The 21,634-nt window shown below is 32.9% G+C and overlaps 2 protein-coding genes across 3 annotated transcripts; both read right to left on the bottom strand.

The window, feature by feature from the left end:
• Positions 1–737: 737 nt before the first annotated feature.
• Positions 738–7,431, bottom strand: LOC100783769 (peptidyl serine alpha-galactosyltransferase). 2 transcript variants are annotated; one of them, XM_041010237.1, is made up of 9 exons: positions 6,957–7,431; positions 5,880–6,050; positions 5,177–5,420; positions 4,845–5,045; positions 4,131–4,606; positions 2,951–3,115; positions 2,547–2,790; positions 1,444–1,848; positions 738–1,144 (listed from the first exon to the last, which is right to left on the bottom strand). In XM_041010237.1, exons 1-9 carry the CDS (start codon positions 7,250–7,252, stop codon positions 1,100–1,102), a joined length of 2,247 nt encoding a protein of 748 aa, XP_040866171.1. In that variant the 5' UTR covers positions 7,253–7,431; the 3' UTR covers positions 738–1,099. The 2 variants fall into 2 exon arrangements, with proteins under 2 accessions (XP_040866171.1, XP_006599063.1); XM_006599000.4 differs by having other exon boundaries at positions 738–1,848; positions 6,957–7,427.
• An 8,340-nt stretch (positions 7,432–15,771) lies between these two features.
• Positions 15,772–17,403, bottom strand: LOC100783231 (myb-related protein 315). Its single transcript, XM_003548495.4, has 3 exons — positions 17,141–17,403; positions 16,888–17,017; positions 15,772–16,728 (listed from the first exon to the last, which is right to left on the bottom strand). The coding sequence occupies exons 1-3, from the start codon at positions 17,271–17,273 to the stop codon at positions 16,161–16,163; spliced, it is 831 nt and encodes a 276-aa protein (XP_003548543.1). The 5' UTR covers positions 17,274–17,403; the 3' UTR covers positions 15,772–16,160.
• Between the last annotated feature and the right edge of the window lie 4,231 nt (positions 17,404–21,634).

Here is a 21,634-nt window from a genome sequence, read left to right as displayed (position 1 = left end):
ATAGTGTACAATGGGATCATATTTTCATTGCGTTAATTTTTACATCATGTGTGCCTAACGAAAATATGATTTCATTGTACGTTGTACAACAACAGAATCATATTTCTAGTGTTGGTTGAGCATCAACACAAATTCTCCCCATTCAAACCCACCATCCCAATCTCGTCGGATCATCATCCCAAACACACACAGATTCAACAACCAAATTTAGGATCCCAACCCTAGATTCACACTGTTGCCCATATTTGCTTGTGAGCAAAAAAGAGTGAGGGAAAAGGAAGGTGCAAAGGACAAGGTTGATTGATGGTGGGTGTGCCAACGCAGTAGACGTGGGTCTTGGGTCTTAGGTCTTGGATCTTGGTAGTGTGAATAACAAATCTAGTAGTGGAATAATTATTCCCTTGCATTATAGATAAATCCACAGAACATCCTCCTTGCTTGTCTTCCAAATGCAAAATCTCATTAAAATCTCCCATAGATACCATAAATTGGCCTTGATATTATTAGTTTTAAAAATAACAACATTAATAAAATTGTTTTTTAAAAATTGAGGAGGTGCAAGTGCACCCCTTGACCATAACCTAGATCAGCCACTAGCATCAAGACTTGTACCCAAGCCATTTACCATACAGTTGTAATAATATATCCTTTTTGGCAGTGTTGTAATAATATTTCTAATAATATATCCTTTTTGGCAGTGTTGTAATAATATTTCTAGAATAGTCAGTTGTCAATGCTGACATATAACACCATTTTATTACAAATCCTTTACAAATATTGAGAGGAATAAAATGTTACAATAATTTAAGAAAATGACACAGCTCACCGAATGCCTTTGCTGTGACAAATAAAAAACGTGTGAATCATAAAGTAATTTACGCCCCTATTCTGCAGGACAATCCCTGTTTAACACCAACCTGTTTGAACATTGAAGGTGCAGGGTTGAGTCTCGTTCTATGTTTCTAACCATTTTATGATTCCTGAGTACAAAATAGTACAAGCACTTTTAAACCTGTTCAAGTGAGTTTCTTGAACGTTCATATTATCATGCTCTATGGGAATGAAGTCATAATCTCTCGGGTAGCATAACTTGTGCCCTTCAATTTATGATAACTTCACTGCAGGGTAGTCTAAAATTCTTTACCTGCAGATTTTACAGTATCAGAATAAGAGAAGAATGTTTAAAGAGGCACTTTCAGCCACGGTTGCGAAGTCATGTCCCTCCCCTATCTATCCTTCTTACAAGTTTCTTCTCCTGGTTCTATGGTGTTTCATTTTCATCCCTTTTCTTTTATGACCAGAATGCACCAAAAAAATGATGACCAAGAAACCAAATACAGAAAATGCACATAAAAATAGAACCATGAAGGAACTAGGTATCCCTGTCCCATCTTTAAGAACACTAGCCATCTCCTCAGAATCATTTGCTGACTTATGATTTACCTTTGAGTCAAAATTTTCACTGAAATTACTGATTTTCCAGGAAGTTATGCTTTCCTCTGTCGCGTCCTCTTTGGATTCGAGTACGGAACCATCTTTGGGGCAGTTCCTTTTTTCATGATGCAGATGCAATGCTTCATTTAGTGTCTTCATGCATTCTATACTGAGAAGGTTTCGCTGAAAATTATCCTCGTCATTGTGATCAAGTGTTGAGGAGTCTGGTGGTTCTGGAAACTTGACCCAGCATCTGTTGACCATGTCGATCTCTCGCCACTCTGCCTTGTCAAAACTCCAATTCCCAACATGGAATTCCAATCCATAGTGGAAAACTCTATATTTGATGCCTGGTTCAGGAACATATCCTGGATATATCATAATCTCTCTGTTTATAGTATGCCTTAATTTCATCTGCAACAACATTTCAGGTTATAACAGTGAAGCTAGTTCATAATTTAAGGAGGATGTAAAATAATTATTTTTGTAGTATAACAATATAGAGTGCAACTGAACACGTAAATGATAAATGCACTTCATGATGAGGGCATCAAATTGGATGGTCATTTCAATCCACAGTATTGCAGCCTAGAATCATGTGAACAATCATGAAGCATGAAAACTGCAAAAAGGAAGCCATGTCCGTATTATATATTATGCTTAAATATGTTTTTGATTCCTCATAAATACCTAATTTTTGTTTTTGCTCCCTAATAAATTTTTGTTTTGCATTGCATCCCTAATAAAACAACAATTTTGTGTTTGGTCCTTGATATTTTGTTTTAGTCCCGACTAATAACAAATGAAAAAAAAATTATAAGGGAGAAAACACAAAATTCGCTAATTTTATTAGGAACTAAAAAAAAAAAGTGTCAAGCACTAAAAACAAAATTGTTGTTTTATTAAGAACTCAATGCAAAGCAAAACTTTCTTAGGGAGCAAACGCAAAGATAAATTATTTATTAGGGACAAAAAAACATATTTAAGCCAACTATATAAATCTTGAATAGAACACTTTGAATTTGTCTGTGCTTTTGTGTCTGTCTACCATGCTTGTGCTTAGATAAACAGGTATGTTGAGTATGAATTGTGAAAATTTTAAAACAAAATACCTCTGCTGCGCCAAATGAGTAACCATACATCTCACTAATCCAACCAGATTCATATATATCTCCTGTTATATTTCTGGCATAATGAGCTCTATCAGCCCGAACTTCCTCGGTTTTATGCAGCCAGAGTAAAGCAAATTTCCGCAAATCATCTATATGCATGATGATTACACCACCAACCTTGTCGCAAGCCTCAGGATGGCTAATATGCAATTTTGCAAGCTCATTGTCACAGCCAATAAGGTAGCTGTATGTAAAGAATAAAAATGGAAACAACAAACAAGTCATCATAATCTAAATGCAAGAAAGAGCAAGACAAAACCCAGAAATACAAGTCCATCCACAATACATTGATGTCAACAACACTAATAGGTTTTACAATGATAAATCGAATTCACTAGGCTTACTCATAAGGAGTTGAAACAGGTTTGCCTCGCGCAGCTTTAAATTCCCATGGGGTAATTGGGCCTCTCATTATCATATCAGCATCTAGAATCACTATGAATTCAGCATCAATATTTGCATGATTGAGCCAGTGGAGGACTGCAGCTGGTTTGTTAATTGCTGGATACCTGAAATAAAACAGACATTCACTTCTTTGCCTGAAGTCTACATAATTCATCTACATACAACATCTAAATGTGATAGGATCTCAACTATTGTGCATTAAGTGTAGTGGAGCAAGCTATTTGTACACCATTTCAACAAGCTACACCAAACACAAGACAAAGATGTGTCAATATCAATGTAATACAATCCATACATTGATAAGACAAGTAGTGCAGAGAATTCAGTCCTTCCCTTGGGTATTTAAGAGACCTGGCCTCCCTTCTATCTCTCAAAACAATCAATAACCTCCAATAAGTCTCTTTAACTGTCTTATAACTACTCTCCGCACAGTAACCTCCTAAACAGTTACTACAGTTGTTATTTCTAATTTTCTATTGCTACAGCTTAAATCTCTAATTCCCTATACTCCTATTCTTCTTCAAATATCCAGACACTCCTTATTGGAGGTCTGCAACAATGAGTAGTTTTACAGACTAAACCCAGATCCTTATTTTTAGAACATCAAAAGATACCCCAATACATATTGCATAATAATCACATCCAGCTGTTATAGACATTGGGTCTAGAAGGTTTCACTTATTTTGATAGGGAAATAAAGTTGACAAGATATATCTGTTTCTAAGACCTTGAGATGTTAGAAAGTACACTAATAAATAATGATAAACAGCACACAGAATTCAGTAGAAATAGAAATCATAGAAAACAAGAAATTGAAAAAGAAAAAGTCAACCAATGTAGATAACAAGTTTGACCATAGTGAATATAGTTTCAGACAAAATCATAATTTTATTACCAGGACAAGCTCATAAGACGAAATACTTTTAGCTAAATTATTTAAAAAATCTTCCAGAAAAAACAAAAGGATATGCCACAAAGGTTAGTCCTTTGCACATTACATGCTTGACTTCATAACCACTTATGTTGATTTTTATGTTCCAAGTGTAAGTGCAGAAATAGAAAGTAACTAAGAAGGTAAACATAATGCAACTGAAAATTGAAATGCACACACACAATTACCAGTCGCCTGTTAATGGATGTTGACTCATAGAAGGGACATAATGGGTGGGAGCCAAGTTATGGCCTTTATATAGCTTTAAGTCCTCATCAGAACAGCTGAGAAGTCTAGTGATATTTCCTGGCTGTCCACTTAAATGGAAACTATGCATAAGCCCTACAGTCTGCCAATCAAAGTATGGGGTGCATTCAGTGGAAAAAACAGTATGGATTTTAGGATATGGCCTGGTAGTATCATGATCAATATGTTCTTGTACTGTATCCTCCATCATTTCTAGAGAAGCAGGAGTTACTAATTTTGGTTTAGTTAGTTCAGCAAAGGCTTTGCTTTTTAAAAAGTTCACATATTTAGACCATGGTGGTTTAGGGCAGCCGTTAGCCACATGATGTAACAGAAGAGCTTCATTTAAAATGTTTATGCACTCTATACTTAAAAATAGTCCTCGCCGTAGATTGGGGTCTGTTTCTAACTGCATTACCTGCAATAAGAAATTTTGGAATTTCAGAAAGAAAAAAAAAAACTGATGTATGGATAAATTCAGTATAATGACTAAAACATGAAGCTTAAAATGCTGAGTCTTATAGATACACGTCAAAGAAAAATATTTACAAGACTGTAGAATTTGCTTCTCCTATGAGTCAGGTATGCCACCAGAATAAGAAACTGTTTCTCAAAAAGACACAAGTTGCCTCCTATAAATACATTGGTTTACATACCTCCCTGGGATAAGGAGGTTGAGGAAAGAGCTGGCCACAGTTATAAACGATGGCATCCTCATCATGGTCAGCCTTACTAAATGACCAATTCCCTACCCTAAATGGCAGCCCATAATGAAGAAGAATTGGCTCAACTCCCTCCCGGGGAGCATAACCTGGGTAAATCATCAAGTTATCATTGATCTTGTGCCGGAGACCAACCTGTGAACAACAGAAGAAAGCTCAAATGAAAAGAGTGAAAAAAAGGAAAAAACCAAAACAAATACTGAAAGTTAAATAGTTATATAGTGCTTGATGTTCAAAATACAACATTTTTAAGAGAGTAAACTCACTTCTGCTGCACCAAAAGAGTATCCATACATCTCACTAATCCATCCTTTTTCATATATGTCACCAGTTATGTTCACTCCCCAGTGAGCCCTATCTTGTCGTACTTCTTCTGTTTTTGAAAGCCACATAGGTGCCAAGGCTCGCAGGTCATCTATATGCATGGCCAAAAGTCCACCAACTTTGTCACAAAGTTCTGGGTGTTTTGTGTGCAGTTGAGCCAATATATTGTCACAACCTCTTAAGTACCTGGAGAGAAGGAATTTTATTATGTTTATGGCATGTTTTCATGGTGAGCCAGAGATATAAACGCTGAATAAAAAGTGCATGATATATGCACTATTTCAAGTAATTCAGACAAGCGAGTTTCATAACTTGATACAAATTCAAAAAACAAAAGTTTGGGTTTTCATGAATTCCATATTCTCTAATTTATCATTAGATGTCTCAAACCATCTCTCTATCCCCAACAAAATGTCCAATGAAAGCACTCTCTCCCCAACAAAAATGTCAAATGAAAGCATTAATGTCAAGATAAATAAGAAAAGCTTAGGTACTCAAAACTTCTATATTCTTGTAATTTTTTCACTGCAAAACATGAGGCTGCAGTAGCCCAATTACATACCTTCCATTGGGCAAATATCTAGCTTTTAACACAATATCACTAAGAAAAGGAGTAACTAAAATAATTAAGATATTAATGAATACCCATAATATGCTGCAACAGGTCTTCCTTTCTCAGCACCAAGTTTCCAAGGTACAATTCGCCCACGGATTATCATGTCTGCATCCAGGATGATAACCCAGTCAATATTTTCTGCATCTTTACTGTGTTTGAGCCAATGTAAAACCCCAGCAGGTTTGTTTATTGCAGGGTACCTGAATAGTATACAGAATTTATATGTTACGCACCCTATTAAGGGAAAAGGATTTCATTAATTCACTTCTTCTGCAAAATGGTATTCATGTGTCTTATTTGGCAAAAGACTTAAGTTCACATAACTGGGAATGGTAGAGATCAACCACTTCTAAGGACTAGCAGGAATATATTCATTATTAAAAGGGGGAGGGAAGGGGGAGGGGGGTTTGCCTGAATTTCTAAATAAAAGACATGAGCACAACAAACTTGTCTACCTCATATGAGATCAGTTAAGTAAAAGACACGCATAGAAACCAATACCAATGCACATTAGTTTAAACAACAAACTGATATAAACACAGATCAAGCCTAACATTCACAGGAACAATTTAGCTAGAACAGAAACACACAAAGTTTGCATATGAATAGATTAACAGAATCACACAGTAACACATCCTTCACTTAACAAAAACGTCCCACCAAAGTGGCACCACTAACATGGGATAATCACAACCAAGGTTTTAAATATCGACCGCGGTTGCGTTGTTGTTTTGTTGCGTTTGTTGATATCACAGACAAATGTGGTTGATGCAGTTCCAAATTGTGGTCGTGGACCATAAAAAACCTTGATGTTGCGGCCATAATCACAGTCACGGATCATTTTTTAAAGCCTTGATCACAAGCAATGCCAATGATAGCAGATCACTTCTCAATAAAACCAAAACACACAAAGTGACAAAACCAATCTACACTTGTCAGTCCAACTTAAACTCCTGAAGCTGATTTAACTTATTCCAAACACACCAAGGGGGTCTAACTAAGTTAGTTGAGTAGTGTGCAAGAGTTATTGTAAACCCCCTAACACCTTAGTTTGATTCCTACGAATAAAAAAAAAAACTTATTCCAAAACACTGATGCCACTTTACCAGTCACCAGTTGTGGGGTGTTTGCTCATTGAGGGCACCTCAAAAGTGGGAGCCAAATGCATCCCTCTGTAAGTTTTCTTCTGCTCCTCAGTGCAACTGAGAAGACGCGTTATGTGCCCCGGTTGCTTTGCCTTTCTAAAACTGTGCATGAGTCCAACCGTTTGCCAGTCAAAGTAGTTCTGACATTCCACAGAGAAAAGCACCTGAATCCTCCATGGAGCCTTCTGAGCCGCTTCCACAGTGAAAATGAACTGATCCAACATCACCAACAGCAACAAAATCGAAAACTTCTCCATTGTGGATCAATTGAAAGTTGAGATGTGAAGTGGGTGTTGTTTAATTTTGGGTACGAGATCTGAACTCGATGGCTTTAATGGCTGCCACCATACCCCAGAGAGCCTGTGCAAATGCGTAGTCAAAGTTTGGAGCTTTGTGGTAAATGTTTTTAGTTGACGAGGCGGTTACATTAATTTGTACATTTTTTTTAGTATTTCTTTTCTTTGTAACATACTAACATTCAATGTTTTTTCCCTGTGTTTCTCTTATTTTTATTTTTATGAATTATCGTATATATTTATTACATGAATTTTTTTTCTATCAATTATTATATGTATATGATGCATTGCTGTATATATTTATTATGCGAATGCGACTTCTGTAATATTTTTATTGTTTAGTACAGCGAATAATCGTACAATGGGAAGAAAAAAAGACTAAAAGGTATTTGAGATTGATGAAGAGGGTTTGCACATGAGGCTTGTATAAAAAGAAATTTTAAAGTTCGCAGTAAATAGTGGTACGTATATAAACATGTTAAAATAAAAGTTATGAAAGTGTATTTGTGCACTAGATTTATATAAAAATAAACTATACAATAAAAAAGAAATTAAAAGAGAAAAGTGAGATAAAAAAATAAAATAATTAATATGATAGTGACCCGTGCCTAGTGACGGATAAATAAAAACAAAAAAATATATAAAAAGTATGGTTGTTTGGTTGTTGAATGTGTGCGTTCAATCTTCAATGCTTCAAAGTTTTTATGAGTCCATTATCTTTCATATCTAGTTTCAAATTTAAATTTTGACTTTGGCCGACAAAAGTTTTTTGGAATAAGTTATGCTTATTGTTTAAAATCCTTTATATGATACCCAAACTCTTACATCCCACCCTCATCTCCTTTTTATTAAGATAAATGTCTAATTTTATATTTACCTAAGTTTATTTTCATGATTTTTTCAATATTCCACTACGAAGATAATGATAACCATAATCATGTTAGAAAATAATTGATTAATAATGTGAAATCTCTTATTATATTTTAGATTTTCCTTGTAATTTTTTCTTATAATGTTCAAGTCGATATGTTTTGTCAATTGCAACTAGTAATCACTCGTTTAATATTGTCTTTAGCTGGAAACACTAAACCATTAATCCATTAAGTGGGACTCTGATAGGGTTCGGGAAAGACGAGGGTGGTTAATGGACATTGGGGGTTAGAAGAGATGGAAAAGAAAAGGGGAGATGAGAGGTAAAGGGAAGGGCAGAGAAGAGATAGAGACAGAAGGGTGTGGTAGGTGTGAGGATGATGGGAGAGGAGATATTGTGATTAGGTCTTAATCAAAAATTTGATATCCTACACTATATGAATCACTTGTGCTATAACACAACTTTTCATTGGTGTACCTTAAAATACACCTCCTATCAAATATTGCAAGTTCAATCAATTCAAATACACTTAAAACATGGTGGCTTTTAAGGTGGAGAAGCACGTCATAAGGTCCACTGCTAATCTAATAAATTTACCAGGGTATAAAAGGTAAGTAGTGCTTTTAATTACACAATTAAATTTCTTTTTAAAACTTTCAAAATCGAAAAAAAAAATCCCAAAAAATTATATGGCAACGAATTGTGGTACTGAGCTTTCAAAGCCATATACAAAACTCTTAGGAGATTTTGCACTATGATTAAGTGTGACAATATTGTATTCAGATCATGTGAGGGAGCGAATATTGAATAGAAGAGACAAAATAATGTGTTTCAAAGTGTAAAGGATTATTGAATTCTTCTTCACTTTAGGGGTGACAAGAAAAATTAAAAATTAAAAATTTCAGTTTTCGTTTCAATTGATTTTAGTAATTAAAAAATACCAATTAAGACAATAATGAAAATGCACAACAGGTGATGCTTAAGCGAGTGTGGCCTAGTGTTTGGCTGAGTTGGTGTTGTTAGTTGCTCAAGTGTTGGTTTTTTTTTTTAATCAAAGACATGAAAGATGTTTAGTCTCTCAAAAATCCTATAATCTTGATGATAACAAAGATATTAAAGTTTGATGAACTAATGAGTTTAAGTAAGTCATGGAGGACAAACATGCGTCCAATGCTTACATAGGTATAATCATTCTTAACTTAGACGTTAAAAATATTTTAATTGAACCTGGGTCTAAAGTGCTCAATTGGACTTCGTCCAATAATTTTATAATATTTATAGCGTCCAACACTAGTAAAAAAAAGATTGTGTCCTTGCATTTATGAAAAACACACTTTAATCATATTCTTAACAAAACTTATAGTCTAATTTAGACATTTGATTAAGTTTTCTGTTCAAGACAATATCACATGATAATCTTTATATATGTTTTATGTTTTCATATCTAAAGTTTTACCACTCTTATATTCATTTATGCATGCTTTTGATATTCCCTCTACTTTTTTAATATAAACTTTACAATTTGAGTTTCAAACATTTAATAAAAAAAAATAGAAAGTTTGAGTATAAGTATTACTCCTAATCAAGGACAAGAGTAATGGAGACAAGAATACATGTAAAATAAGAAAGGCATATTTGCTTTCCAACTATGAATTTCCCCTTCCTCTACAAAAATGGACACATCAAAAGTAGAAACGTATCAAACTGCCCTCGCATTTAAGGAAGACTAATAACGGGAAAATTTCAAGGGCTTAGATTTCACAACAAAAATATTCCTTTTAGTGCCTATATAAAGATAAGAAGAGAAGACCTAATAACAATGATTGGTCAACGACAGTATCAAGCATCACTAGACGAAATAGTTCTTTGATAGACAAAACTACAAGCGCTCTAACTATTCATCCTTTGTTTTACAAAGTTTCTTGCACAAGTGCTCTTAACAATTCAATATAATGAAGTTCTAGCATAAGAGGAGATGCTTTGGTTCCAGAAATCAAGGGAGAAGTGGGTGAGTTTGGTAATAAAAATACCAAGCTCTTTCACACACAAACAGTCATCAAGAGGAGGAAAAATAAAATAACAAGTCTTCAGATTGATGATGTTTGGTGTTCGGATGAGGAAGTTGTGCAAAGATAGGCTAATAATTTTTTCAAGAAGCTTGTCCAAGACCAAGTCTCTTGGAATTCTGGAAGGCTTGATATTCCTTACTTTCCTAGGATTGGCTAGAAACTTTTTGAAGATCTTATAAGGTCAATTACTATAAAGGAGGTCAAGGATGTTATTTTCTCTTTTAAGTCCTGACAAAGAGTTAGGCCTAGATGATTTTCTGCCGTTTTCTTTCAGACCTATTGGCATATTGTTAGCAATGATATGTAGGAGATGGTGGCCCAAGCCTCTTCTATTGGGATGATCAATCCTTGCATGGTAGAAACTCTCACCATTCCTATTTCCAAGGTGGATAATCCTGGGAATTTGAAGGACTTTTGTCCCATAAGCCTTTGTAATGTGTTGTTGAAGGCTATCTCAAAGGTGATTGTTCTAAGAATCCGACCTCATATCAATGATAAACCATATTTGATTGTGTTAATTGGGTCCCAACTTTTGTCTCATTTTGTCTTTTATATTTTTTACTTTATTTTGTTATTGGAGCTCATGGGTATATGTAAGTATGAACAATTAAGCAAGGAAATTGATAAAGTTATAAAAGAGCCAAAAGTAAAGAGAAAAAGAGAATTTTGAGCAACTTTCACTAAGCATGGCCGGTGCTGGACCTATTGGTCATGCTAATCCAGCATGACCCATGCTGATTTCTCAAGGTTTTTTCAATCCACGTCAAGCATTTGAGTATCGCCATGCTGATCCAGCACTGCCCGTACTGAATTAGCATCACAAGTTTTTGTAGAAAGCCAAGTTGACCTATATGACCTATGCCAACTCAACACATCCTTTGTTGACCTCCACATTGTAGTTTAATTTCAGTAGTATAAATAGAAATTGGAGGCATTCTTTAGGTTAGCTTTTTATTGTGTTTTTCGCACAATAATGGTTTTTGAGCCAGAGAGTTTCGCCAAAGTCAATTGTGGTATTTTATCTATTTTATTCTCAATGCAAAATTATATGTTGTTTAGCTATATTGTGACCATGATTGGCTAAACCCTTAGAGCTCGAATTGTGATGTAGTTGTACCTATGCACTCTAGTTTCTCATTTTAATAAAGTTCTTCAGTGTTATTCAATTAATTGTATCTTTCTACCACTTTCTCTTTTATATTGAAATTGATCATTCTAATTCATAGTTAATTGTGTGTTAGTGACCATCTACTCAAAATTGAATGACCTATAGAGCAATAGAGTTCATAAAACTTGCATAACCAAACTGGTGGCATGAATCCCTTTTTACAAATGTCATCTATGTAATTCATCATTAACCCTAAAGTAAATCCCAAATGACCAATGTAGTATTAATTTAGGGGAAGAGTATTCTCATACCTTGATCATAGGCTAATAATTAAATTAAGAAGTATTAGGCGATTAATTGATAACTAAGGGTTCTAAATTACAATAGGAATTAGGGGGAAATGGTACATTCGAACTCATAATTTGGGTTATCTGTATTCATACTTATCTATTTCTTGAAATTGTTGTTTGCCTTTAGTTTTTTTTTCATTAACATGGTTACAAACAACCACCAACTCAAAATAAATCCAAAATTATTTAGTTTAAGCGATTTATATTATTTTATAATACAACTAGTCTCTAGGATGCAATATTCAGACTTTTGAGTCCACGATACTAATGCATAGGATTCACTTGTCCTAGTGCGAGTACACATTTTAGGCATCACTCAACATTCTTATTTTTCCTTTTCAAAGTAATTTCTTTCCTAGGAGAGGCACTTGCAACAATGCTGTCACTTAGGAAATTGTGCATGCATAAAAAGAAAGATAAGTCAAGATATCTCTTGTTCAAAATTGACTTTGAAAAAACATATGATAAAATTAATTGGAAATTTCTCCGATTGACTTGGTCGGAATATGGCTTCCCTTCTACTAAGATTGTTCTCATTATGAATTGCATTACCTCTACTTCTTTGGTTTTGAGATGGAATAAAGAGGTTCTTGAAAGCTTCAATCCCCATAGAGGTCTTCAGCAAGGTGATATATTATCTCCTTATTTGTTTGTGCTTTGTATGGAAAAGCTCTCCATTCTCATTCAACATGTTGTGGAAAATAATTCCTGGAAACCGGTTAAAATTGCAAAGAATGGGCCAGGGATATCCCACCTCTTTTTGTCGAAGATTGCCTTCTCTTTACATAAACAAAGAGTTCCCAGGTACGGATTGTCAAACAGGTTTTGGATTTCTTTTGTCAAGCTTCTGGCCTTAAAGTAAATATTCAGAAATCCAAGTGAATAGCCTCTAAAATATAAACAGGCGTCACATTGATAAGTTTTCCGTTACTTGCTGGGAGGGTTAATAACTCTAGCTTTTCCTTCCTCATGGATCGGGTTAAAGGATGTCTTTCTGATTGGAAGGAAAGATTGCTTAATAGAGTTGAACGAGTCACTCTAGCTAAGTCTATTTTAAGCTCCATCCTGATTTACTCAATGCAAAATATGTGGCTCCCACAGGGGATTTGTGATGAACTTGATAAAATTACTCGCCGCTTCATTTGGGGTTCCTCTGATCACAATCATTGGATGAAATGGAAAACTTTAACTCAACGGAGACACAACAGAGGTTTAGGCATTCGGACCACATGGGAGGCCAACGTAGCGATATTGGGCAAACACATATGGACTATGTTGCATGATCCTAGTAAGCTATAGGCACAACTTGTTACGGCCAGATACCTTCACGGTGAGTCTGTGCTCTTCCAAAAGGAGTACCCTGGATGCTCATACACTTGGTCCTCTTTGAAAATAGCTTTCAAAAATTCTTGAGCCTTGTTTTAATTTTCGTATTGGCCAAGCGAACACTTCTTTGTTGTTCGATAGATCATGGTCCTCCAAAGGCGTTATATATCTATGGTTTGATGGACGATGTAAGTAACCAAGATTTTAGCTTGTTTGTCTCTGATCTTTGGATTCTTTGGATTGAAGGTGACTGGTGTTTCGATTATCTTCACACTACAGTCCCCTTATGGCTTCAATATGAAATTCAAAGTGTTTTCTTGAATGATCAGGTCCCTGATATGGTTGTTTGGGGGGATTCTCCAAACAGTACTTATTATGCCAAATCCGCCTATGGTCGACACACAAAAGCTCGCATAACCACTAGTTACACTATGGGAAGAGGATCTTGGGTGTGTACCCTAAAACTTCTAGAGAATATAAAACACTTTCTGTGGATTACAAACCACCAATGTCTTCCAACAAATATTGTTTCATACTAGTACTATCTGTCACATTGTTGAAAAAGAGAAGATTATAGAAAGTATTTGAGAAAAGTGGTGGAGAAGACAATATTTAAAAGAAAACTAATTTTTATTATTTAGAGATGTTTTTATTTTGACTTCTTTTTTGATTTCATTTAACCTCTCTTCTTTCTATAGACTTCAAAGAAAAATTCTAAATACATTAAAAAAGTTTTCACACTTTAAGAGAGAATTTTACACACTTCTCTTAACTACTTAGATCTACACACTTCTTTAGTTAAATGTTATTTCTACTTATTTCTATATTTTTCTAAAAATTTCTTTAAAGTAGTAACACGCACTTAATAGATATAACACTTGACTAATGGGTTAAATCAAGTTTATATTATCCAACACATATTTCAGTTTACTCTTCTTGCTTCAGGTGTGGTAGCGGCAAAGAATCCATTCTCCCTTGTTTTAGGGACTGCCTGAAAGCAAAAAGAGTTTGGGATATGTTACGCTTTGATGCTTATCAGAACAACACTTCCAATGTTATTTCAGCCTGGTTGCGGCATCACGTACGCTACGGAAAGTCAAGGAAAACTATTTGCGGTGGCTTGTTGGCGGATTTGGAAATTAAGCTGGGAATGAGGAAATTTTTCAAGACACTGTCATACCAAATTTTGGTATTGTATCTCGCATCAACAACTTGCATCACACTATCTTGCAGATCTTTGATTCTAACCAGAAAATGCCTCACGAGACTCAACTTCGTTAACATGCTCCAATGGCAACTGGATAGTTGGTTACACGGGTATTGTGGAGTTACTACAGTCACTAATGCAGAACTTCAAGCTATCTACAATGGTCTTAGCATTGCGTGGCTTGAGGGAATTAGAAACATTATTTGCAAGTTTGATTCCATGTGCATGTGTCTTGAAGCTCATTCAGGAGGTAGGTCTAATTAATTCTATTATCTAGTGGCAAAGATTAAAGGCTTGATACAAATGGACTGGCATGTTTGCTTTCAACATACTTTAAGAGAAGGCAATCAAGTTGTGGATTGGCTTGCAAATAAGGGTTCAAGACAGGATTCGCAGCTCTTAGTTCTGGAAACTTTTCCTTAGGATCTTAGTTGCAAATTAGTTGTTGATGCTCTTGGCACTCTTTTTAATTGCCAGCGCCAATAGCTTTCTTTTGTTTCTTTTTTCTTAAGCATAAAAAATATTACATTAAAATACGTTATTTTTAACTTTTTGTAAAATAGTTTCCTAAGCATGGAAATTAAGATCACAGTTCCCTTTAGCAAATATTCTCAAAAAATAGTAGTCACCCTTGACACTTTTCGGATACCACTTTAAAGTTTTACGTTGAAGAACCCTTCCTATGTCCCTATATGGCTATACGTGTCTACTGTGAAAACCATGATGACTTCGTTGGTTCATAATCAATAGTAATGCCAATGTGAAACATTATTCCATCGTGTAGCTCATGTTCCTTGTTATTTCCCTTAACTCGATTACGCACAGATTCATGCATGTAGACTAAAAAGTGAGTTGTGCATCAATAATTATCAGTGCTTGGCACGACTCATTCGATCATAATCATCTAAATCCAGATATCAATTAAAGAAATGTTTTTTAAAGCAAGCAACGTAATGTACATCTTAAAGTTGCACCTAGTCATCAATTTGTCCAAACATGTTTAGTTATTTAAGGAACTTTAAGTGTATACATTATATGTTAATGGCATATGGCTACTTTCACCACCATAAACCATCATTACGATATATATATATATATATATATATATATATATATATAGCATGACAATTTTTAAATATATTTTATACATTTATTTTATTTATGATTAATTATTTTAAAAAACAACAATTTAGTATAGGTAAAATGTTTTAAATACAAGTTTTTATTGTTTACCTATAATCCAAATTTTAAAAAAATTGAAATACATACTCTTAATGGTTTTTACAGTTTATTTAATCAATTGCTATATAATTAAACAAATATATTAATTTCTATAATAATTACAAATAAAAGTTATATCTAACTTTAATTAACTGACAATATAAAAAAAAATTGCAATCATTCTGTATTAAAATTAAACTAAAAAATTATTTAAAAAATATTTATTATGTCATACACATAAAAGTAATTTAATATATATTTTTAAGGAGTATAAAATATTTAACAAAATGAATTAATGTTTTTACACCATATGATGATGAACTACAACTCTTAAATATTACCTATATATGGGGTAAACGTTGGACACTTCATGATGATCAGTGTGACAACTTTGATAAAAACGAGGAGACAAAAAAAAGTGATAATCTTTATCCTGCTCTGCAGTCTTCAGCCAAACACATGTGATGAGACTGAAGGATGTTGTTGAGGAGCTCTATCCAAAGCAATACATTTAAGGAACAGACATTTACAAAAAGCAAATTCACATTCAACATGTAATCATCATCACATATATTAATCAGTACCACTGCAGCCAAAAGCTAGAAAATGCAAAAGATAAAAGTGGCACTAATATACTCTATATTAAACTTTGGTAACATGTTATTACTTGAAGAGATTGTAAAAGTAGTAGGGGCATTTTATATGACTTGGGTATGCTTATTCCCTATTTTCCAAGAACAAAATGTCTTGATCAAGAGGATTGAAGCCATCCCATGAGAGAATGGAATCCATACTATCAACCCATTGCTGTAAGGAGTTTTCCTGAAGATAAGAGGATTCGTCCATAGAGAGGTGACTAGTGTCATCCATAGAGACAGAAGAACTACATAAGGAATTAGTACTAGTATTGGTTTCTTGACTCATCATCCATGATCCCAAGTCCAACTTTGAGCATAGCATTTCAAAATTGTTTAAAAGTTCAGAGGTATCATCCCAATTAATCACCTTATTGTTTTCTTCTCTTTTCCCTTCTGTTTTTGCCATTTCTTTGGTGCCACCATTTTCCAAGGATTTAATCTCCACATTTTCTTCAGACCCTCCAAAAATAGAAGGGTGTGGATTGGTCTTATTTGTGTTCTCATCAGTATTTTCCTTTTGCTCAATTGGCTTGTGGGTCACAGGGTCCAGACCAAGGAGTTTCAGCCTTTTCTTGATTCTTGTGTTCCAATGGTTCTTGATTTCATTGTCTGTTCTCCCAGGGAAATGTGAAGCAATCTTAGACCATCTGAAAATATATATGCTTCACTGTGTTAGAACCAAGTAACTGATCGAACATACATTATGCATACAATGACATTGATTTAGAAATACTATATACATAATCTTAGTATCACATTTTTCTGCCTTAGTGACAAATGACAATGATTAGAAACATATGTTATACCTGTTACCAAGACCTGAATGTAGTTCTATAATTTGATCCTCTTCCATTTCTGTGAAGCCACCTCTCTTAAGGTCTGGTCTCAGATAATTAATCCATCTAAGTCTACAACTCTTTCCACATCTTAGAAGACCTTCACCAACATGCAAAATGCACCAAGTTAGATACATATATATCATATCATACCCCTTAATTTATTGCAAAGTAATCAACTGTAGAACATGTGAACACGACTTTTAATAAACTAACTTATTACCTGCTAGTTTGGGAACCGATCTCCAGCAATGGATACCATTGTTGAGAATAAAGTTCATGAGCTTGTGATCCTCCTCAATAGTCCATGGACCTCTCTTCAAACCAACCTTATCACAACAAGGTTGTCTTCCCATTTTGTAAGCCTTTTCTTTTCTTTGAGAAATCAAGACAAATATATCCCTTGATATAGAAAGTTACTAATATCAAGTGTGAAACATTGGAAGCATGACACTTAAAAAGGAGCTTGAGATTGAAGCAAAGATGCTGCCAGTTCATTCAAACATTTAAATAAAAGCATGATGTCCTTTGAGGGGGGAGATAAATGATTGGTCGGAAAGCACTTCGAGTTGAAAGCTAGAAAAGCATGGAAGGGCTTTTTGTGTGATTATAAAATGTTGGTCACCACTCACCACCTTTTGTTGAGACAAATAGAAAGAGTCCACTTAAACCATAAAAAGCTTCTACATAAAACATAATAACCAAAACGTGAGAAAAGAACACTCGTTGACAAATTTTAATAAGTAATTGTTTGGTACCAAAATCTTCTCTTATTTGTACTAGTCCATGTATGTTGCAACCTCCCATAAAAATATTGAGTTTGATTGGGATTCCATGGGACCCCAGAAAGCTGGCCTGCTTTGTCGTTGTAGGCAAACCTTACTTCATTTTTCACTACATATAGATGCTTTCCCCGTTATGCCCAAGTGCCCCGAAATTCCACCATTACGTGGATTCATTTGATATGATAACTCCTTGATGAATCAAATTAGTGGTTAATATAATCCAAACATAATGATATAAGATTCTATTGAATTCAGATGAATCGGAACAATCTATTTAATTGAAAAATTCATATTTTATTTTTGTTGTATGTAAAATTTTCCTGGACCAGCGATAATAACATATCATGAACTGGATTAATTTTTGATCCAGTAAATTAAAAAATATATGTGATCTTTAACTCAAGAAAAAAATCAATGGTTAATGTGACACAAGAAGAGCTATATAATGAACTTGTTTATCAAATTTATATTGAACTTGGAAAAGGACATCATCAGTATGATAGCTAATGAGGTGATTTAAGAAAAGAGAAGAACAAAATACAGGTGATTGAAAAAAAATAATAAATGTTAATAAGATGTATAAATATTGTAGAGTGTTCAAATATTATTATCATAAGAAATAAGAAATAAAGAGGTATAAACCTAAGTTCTAAGTGACTTCATTAAAAAGTACTTCACATTGAAATATCTAGCTACAGTGTTATTTATATCATACATATGTTTTACTTCTTATTGTTCTCGTTATCTAAAAGTTACTGATGGTGGAGACTATTGTATATGGGACACTTGACCACGTCGTAGAACACTAATTAAACTAGAGTTGTTTAAGCCAAGTGCCATATTGTTAATGTTCATTGCTGTCAATGAGCTTTTTGATGAATGGTTTTGGCAAGAAATTATAGAGTCAAGGGACCTTAAAATATGCAAAAAAGAAAAGCTTGGGTCCTTTAAAGTGCACAGAAAGAATAAACTCAGAACCAGACTCCCTTGCATAGGTTAGGACCAGAAAGCATCGATTGCACCATATATATAAAACGTAGAATTAAATAATGAGACAGTAAATTTATAAACTATACTCCCTCGGTACTAAATATAAGATTTTTTTCAATTTTATTTATTCTTTTTTATAAAATTATTTTCAAGTTATTTTTTTATTAATTATTTTTTGTCCCTACTAATACCCTTAATTATTTTACCATATTGTCTCTTTTTTAAGGATTGGATAAGAAAACTATCATGAGAGGTGAAAGTAGACTGGATCACCTATCGAGGATTTATGACTCAACTCTTTTAAGGTTGAACTTGACTCAACTCATTTTAAAAAAATGTTAGGATCCAAGTCATAAGAAAAATCTATTAAATTTGATAGATTGACTCATTTAGAAACAATATTTTTTTATTAAATATATTATTACTAATATGATATATAATATTATAATTATATTAATGAAATTATAAAATTATTTTAATAAAATTGTAGTGGTTTGATAAATGTTTAAAATAAGTTAATTAATGTAAACATAGATGAATAGTAAAAGATTTTGGTATTTTATCACATGTAATGTTTGTAGGTAAGTTTAATTTTGGCCACATCTTGTAATTTAAAATTGCTTTATTATTTTAACAAAAATCTTTGGCTTTGTTAAAGAAAAAAAAATATATTTTTTTACACTTCTTAATATGAAACAGACTTTTAAATGAATTAAGGGGCAGACAAGCTTGTATAAAAGCCCGAACCAGACCTAAAAAATAGGTTCATGGCAAGTAGTCGATCTAAGCTTGGACCATAAAAATATTAAATAGGTTAGGTCAGATTTAGATAGAGTCTGATAGAGATCGACCAATGTCGACCAATTTCTACCCCTATCTAATATATATTAATTAATTAATTAGGTGAGAAAGATTATGAGTCTCAATAATTTTAAGAATAATTTTACTAAAATAATACAACTTGTCAATAAATTTAAATGCTACTAATTATATTAAATAATTTCTTATCTAAATTAGTTAAAAAAATCTTAATTAATTTCTAACTAATTAAAATTTTAAACATATATTCTCACCTTAATTAACTTATTTTAAAAACCTTTTACTATTCATCAATATATTATTTTAGAAACTAGCTATACTAACTATATTTTAAAAATAATTTTAATTAATTAAAATTTTAAAAATCTTTATACAGAATGCATCAAAATTAGTTATATAAACTGATGACCAAATCCAAGGCAAACAAGGACATGGTCGTTAAAATTAACTATTTTGAATGGGCGTGGCCATGGGTTCAGTTTAACCCGCAGGTCTAATCAATTTGAATTAAATTAATTTTAAAAAAATTGGTTCGATTCAGCTTATTGGTTTGATTTGAATTTCATTTCTTGAAATCTTAATGATTTGGATTGATTTTATTTTATTTATGATATTAAATTTTAATAAATGATATTTTAGAAATATTTTATTTTTTATTTAAAATTAATAAAATAAACGAGTTTAACTAACTTTCTAAATCATTATAAAATTAGTTAATTTTTTTTATACGAAAGTCAAAAGAGTATGATTTATGGATTGAATTGATGATTGAGATAGACGTGCTGCCACCTAGGGCAAATGGAACACATTCATGTCTTTTAATTTGAAGAGTCAAATAAGCATTACAAGTTCACTTTTTTTGGTTTAACTTTAGCAAGCATGATTGAAATTTGAAAAGGAGTAAATCTTCCCCCACCGGAGCAACACCATTCATCAATAATCCCACTGCAATCACAAGCCCGTGATGTTGCGCGAAGGTTTGAGTGGTTGAAGGAGATAGCGATCTTCATCAACATGTCATATGGGAGCGCTAAGAAGTCACTGTTGAGAGAAGATGAGAAAGGTTGCGTGGGAAGGCCAAAATGTGTGGCAAAGAATTTGGAAGTTGTTAGAAGAAAAAGAAAATCCTTGGTAGCAAGGGGAAGAATGAAAAAGAAAATTAGGGGGGGAAACTTTGTTTTTTTAATTTATGACATTTATAAATCACTAAAATCTTTTTTGCGATTTTACATGTTAGTTTCATTTTGTAACGATGTTAAAGAATATAAATGTAACCTCACTAGGTTACTCTAGAAATTAACTGGACCAAAAAGTATAATTAAATCCTTTTTATTATTTAATATAGTAAACATTGCAATGAATCAAAAGCCAAATACTACTAATTGTCACTATTGTTAATTTTCTATAATACATATAGAGTATATGAAATAATTTCAACAACTTTTAATATGAATAAAATTTTTAAAACTTAAAACTAAATGAAATATTACTTAAAATCAACATAATATCCCAAAAAATATTAAATTTATTATAAATTGAAAAGAAATATTAAATGAAATTTATTACATGCAATAATTGAATAAACTATTTGTATCTTTTCTGGTTACTTAACAATTTTGTATCATATTTTTAAGAAAAATAACCTAAAATAAAATTATAATAATATTAATAAATTATTTAAATTATTTTTTAAAATCTTAATTTAAGTTTCGCTTAGATATATGTGAGAAAATAGAAAAAAAATCTTATAATGAATTAATTTTCCTCAATTCAAAATGATTGATTTCATAATAGACAATGTTGACTTATAGTCGAGTTTAGTTGGTGCTGTTAAACAGAAGTCCTGTGGATTCTCCAAAAAGGGTGTAAGTTGATCATATTCAATCCGCTAACTCTCAATTCAACCTAATTTAATTAAATTTTTATGGGTTGGATTGAATCATTGAATTAGATTGATTTTAGTTTAATGAACTCAATTAAAATTGAATTAACTGATGGGTTTGGAGTTTTGAAGCCGACCGAAACCAAGTACTTAATACTATATTTTAAATCCATGTGATGCAAAGGTTTGATTAAATTTTTATTTTTATTTTGTTTTTATATAAAATATAAAAACATATATG

The sequence above is a fragment of the Glycine max genome, chromosome 16, assembly GCF_000004515.6.
Source record: "Glycine max cultivar Williams 82 chromosome 16, Glycine_max_v4.0, whole genome shotgun sequence".
Taxonomy (NCBI): domain Eukaryota; kingdom Viridiplantae; phylum Streptophyta; class Magnoliopsida; order Fabales; family Fabaceae; genus Glycine; species Glycine max.
The sequence above is the reverse complement of the archived record's forward strand: the minus strand, read 5'-3'. Positions and strand labels throughout refer to the sequence as shown.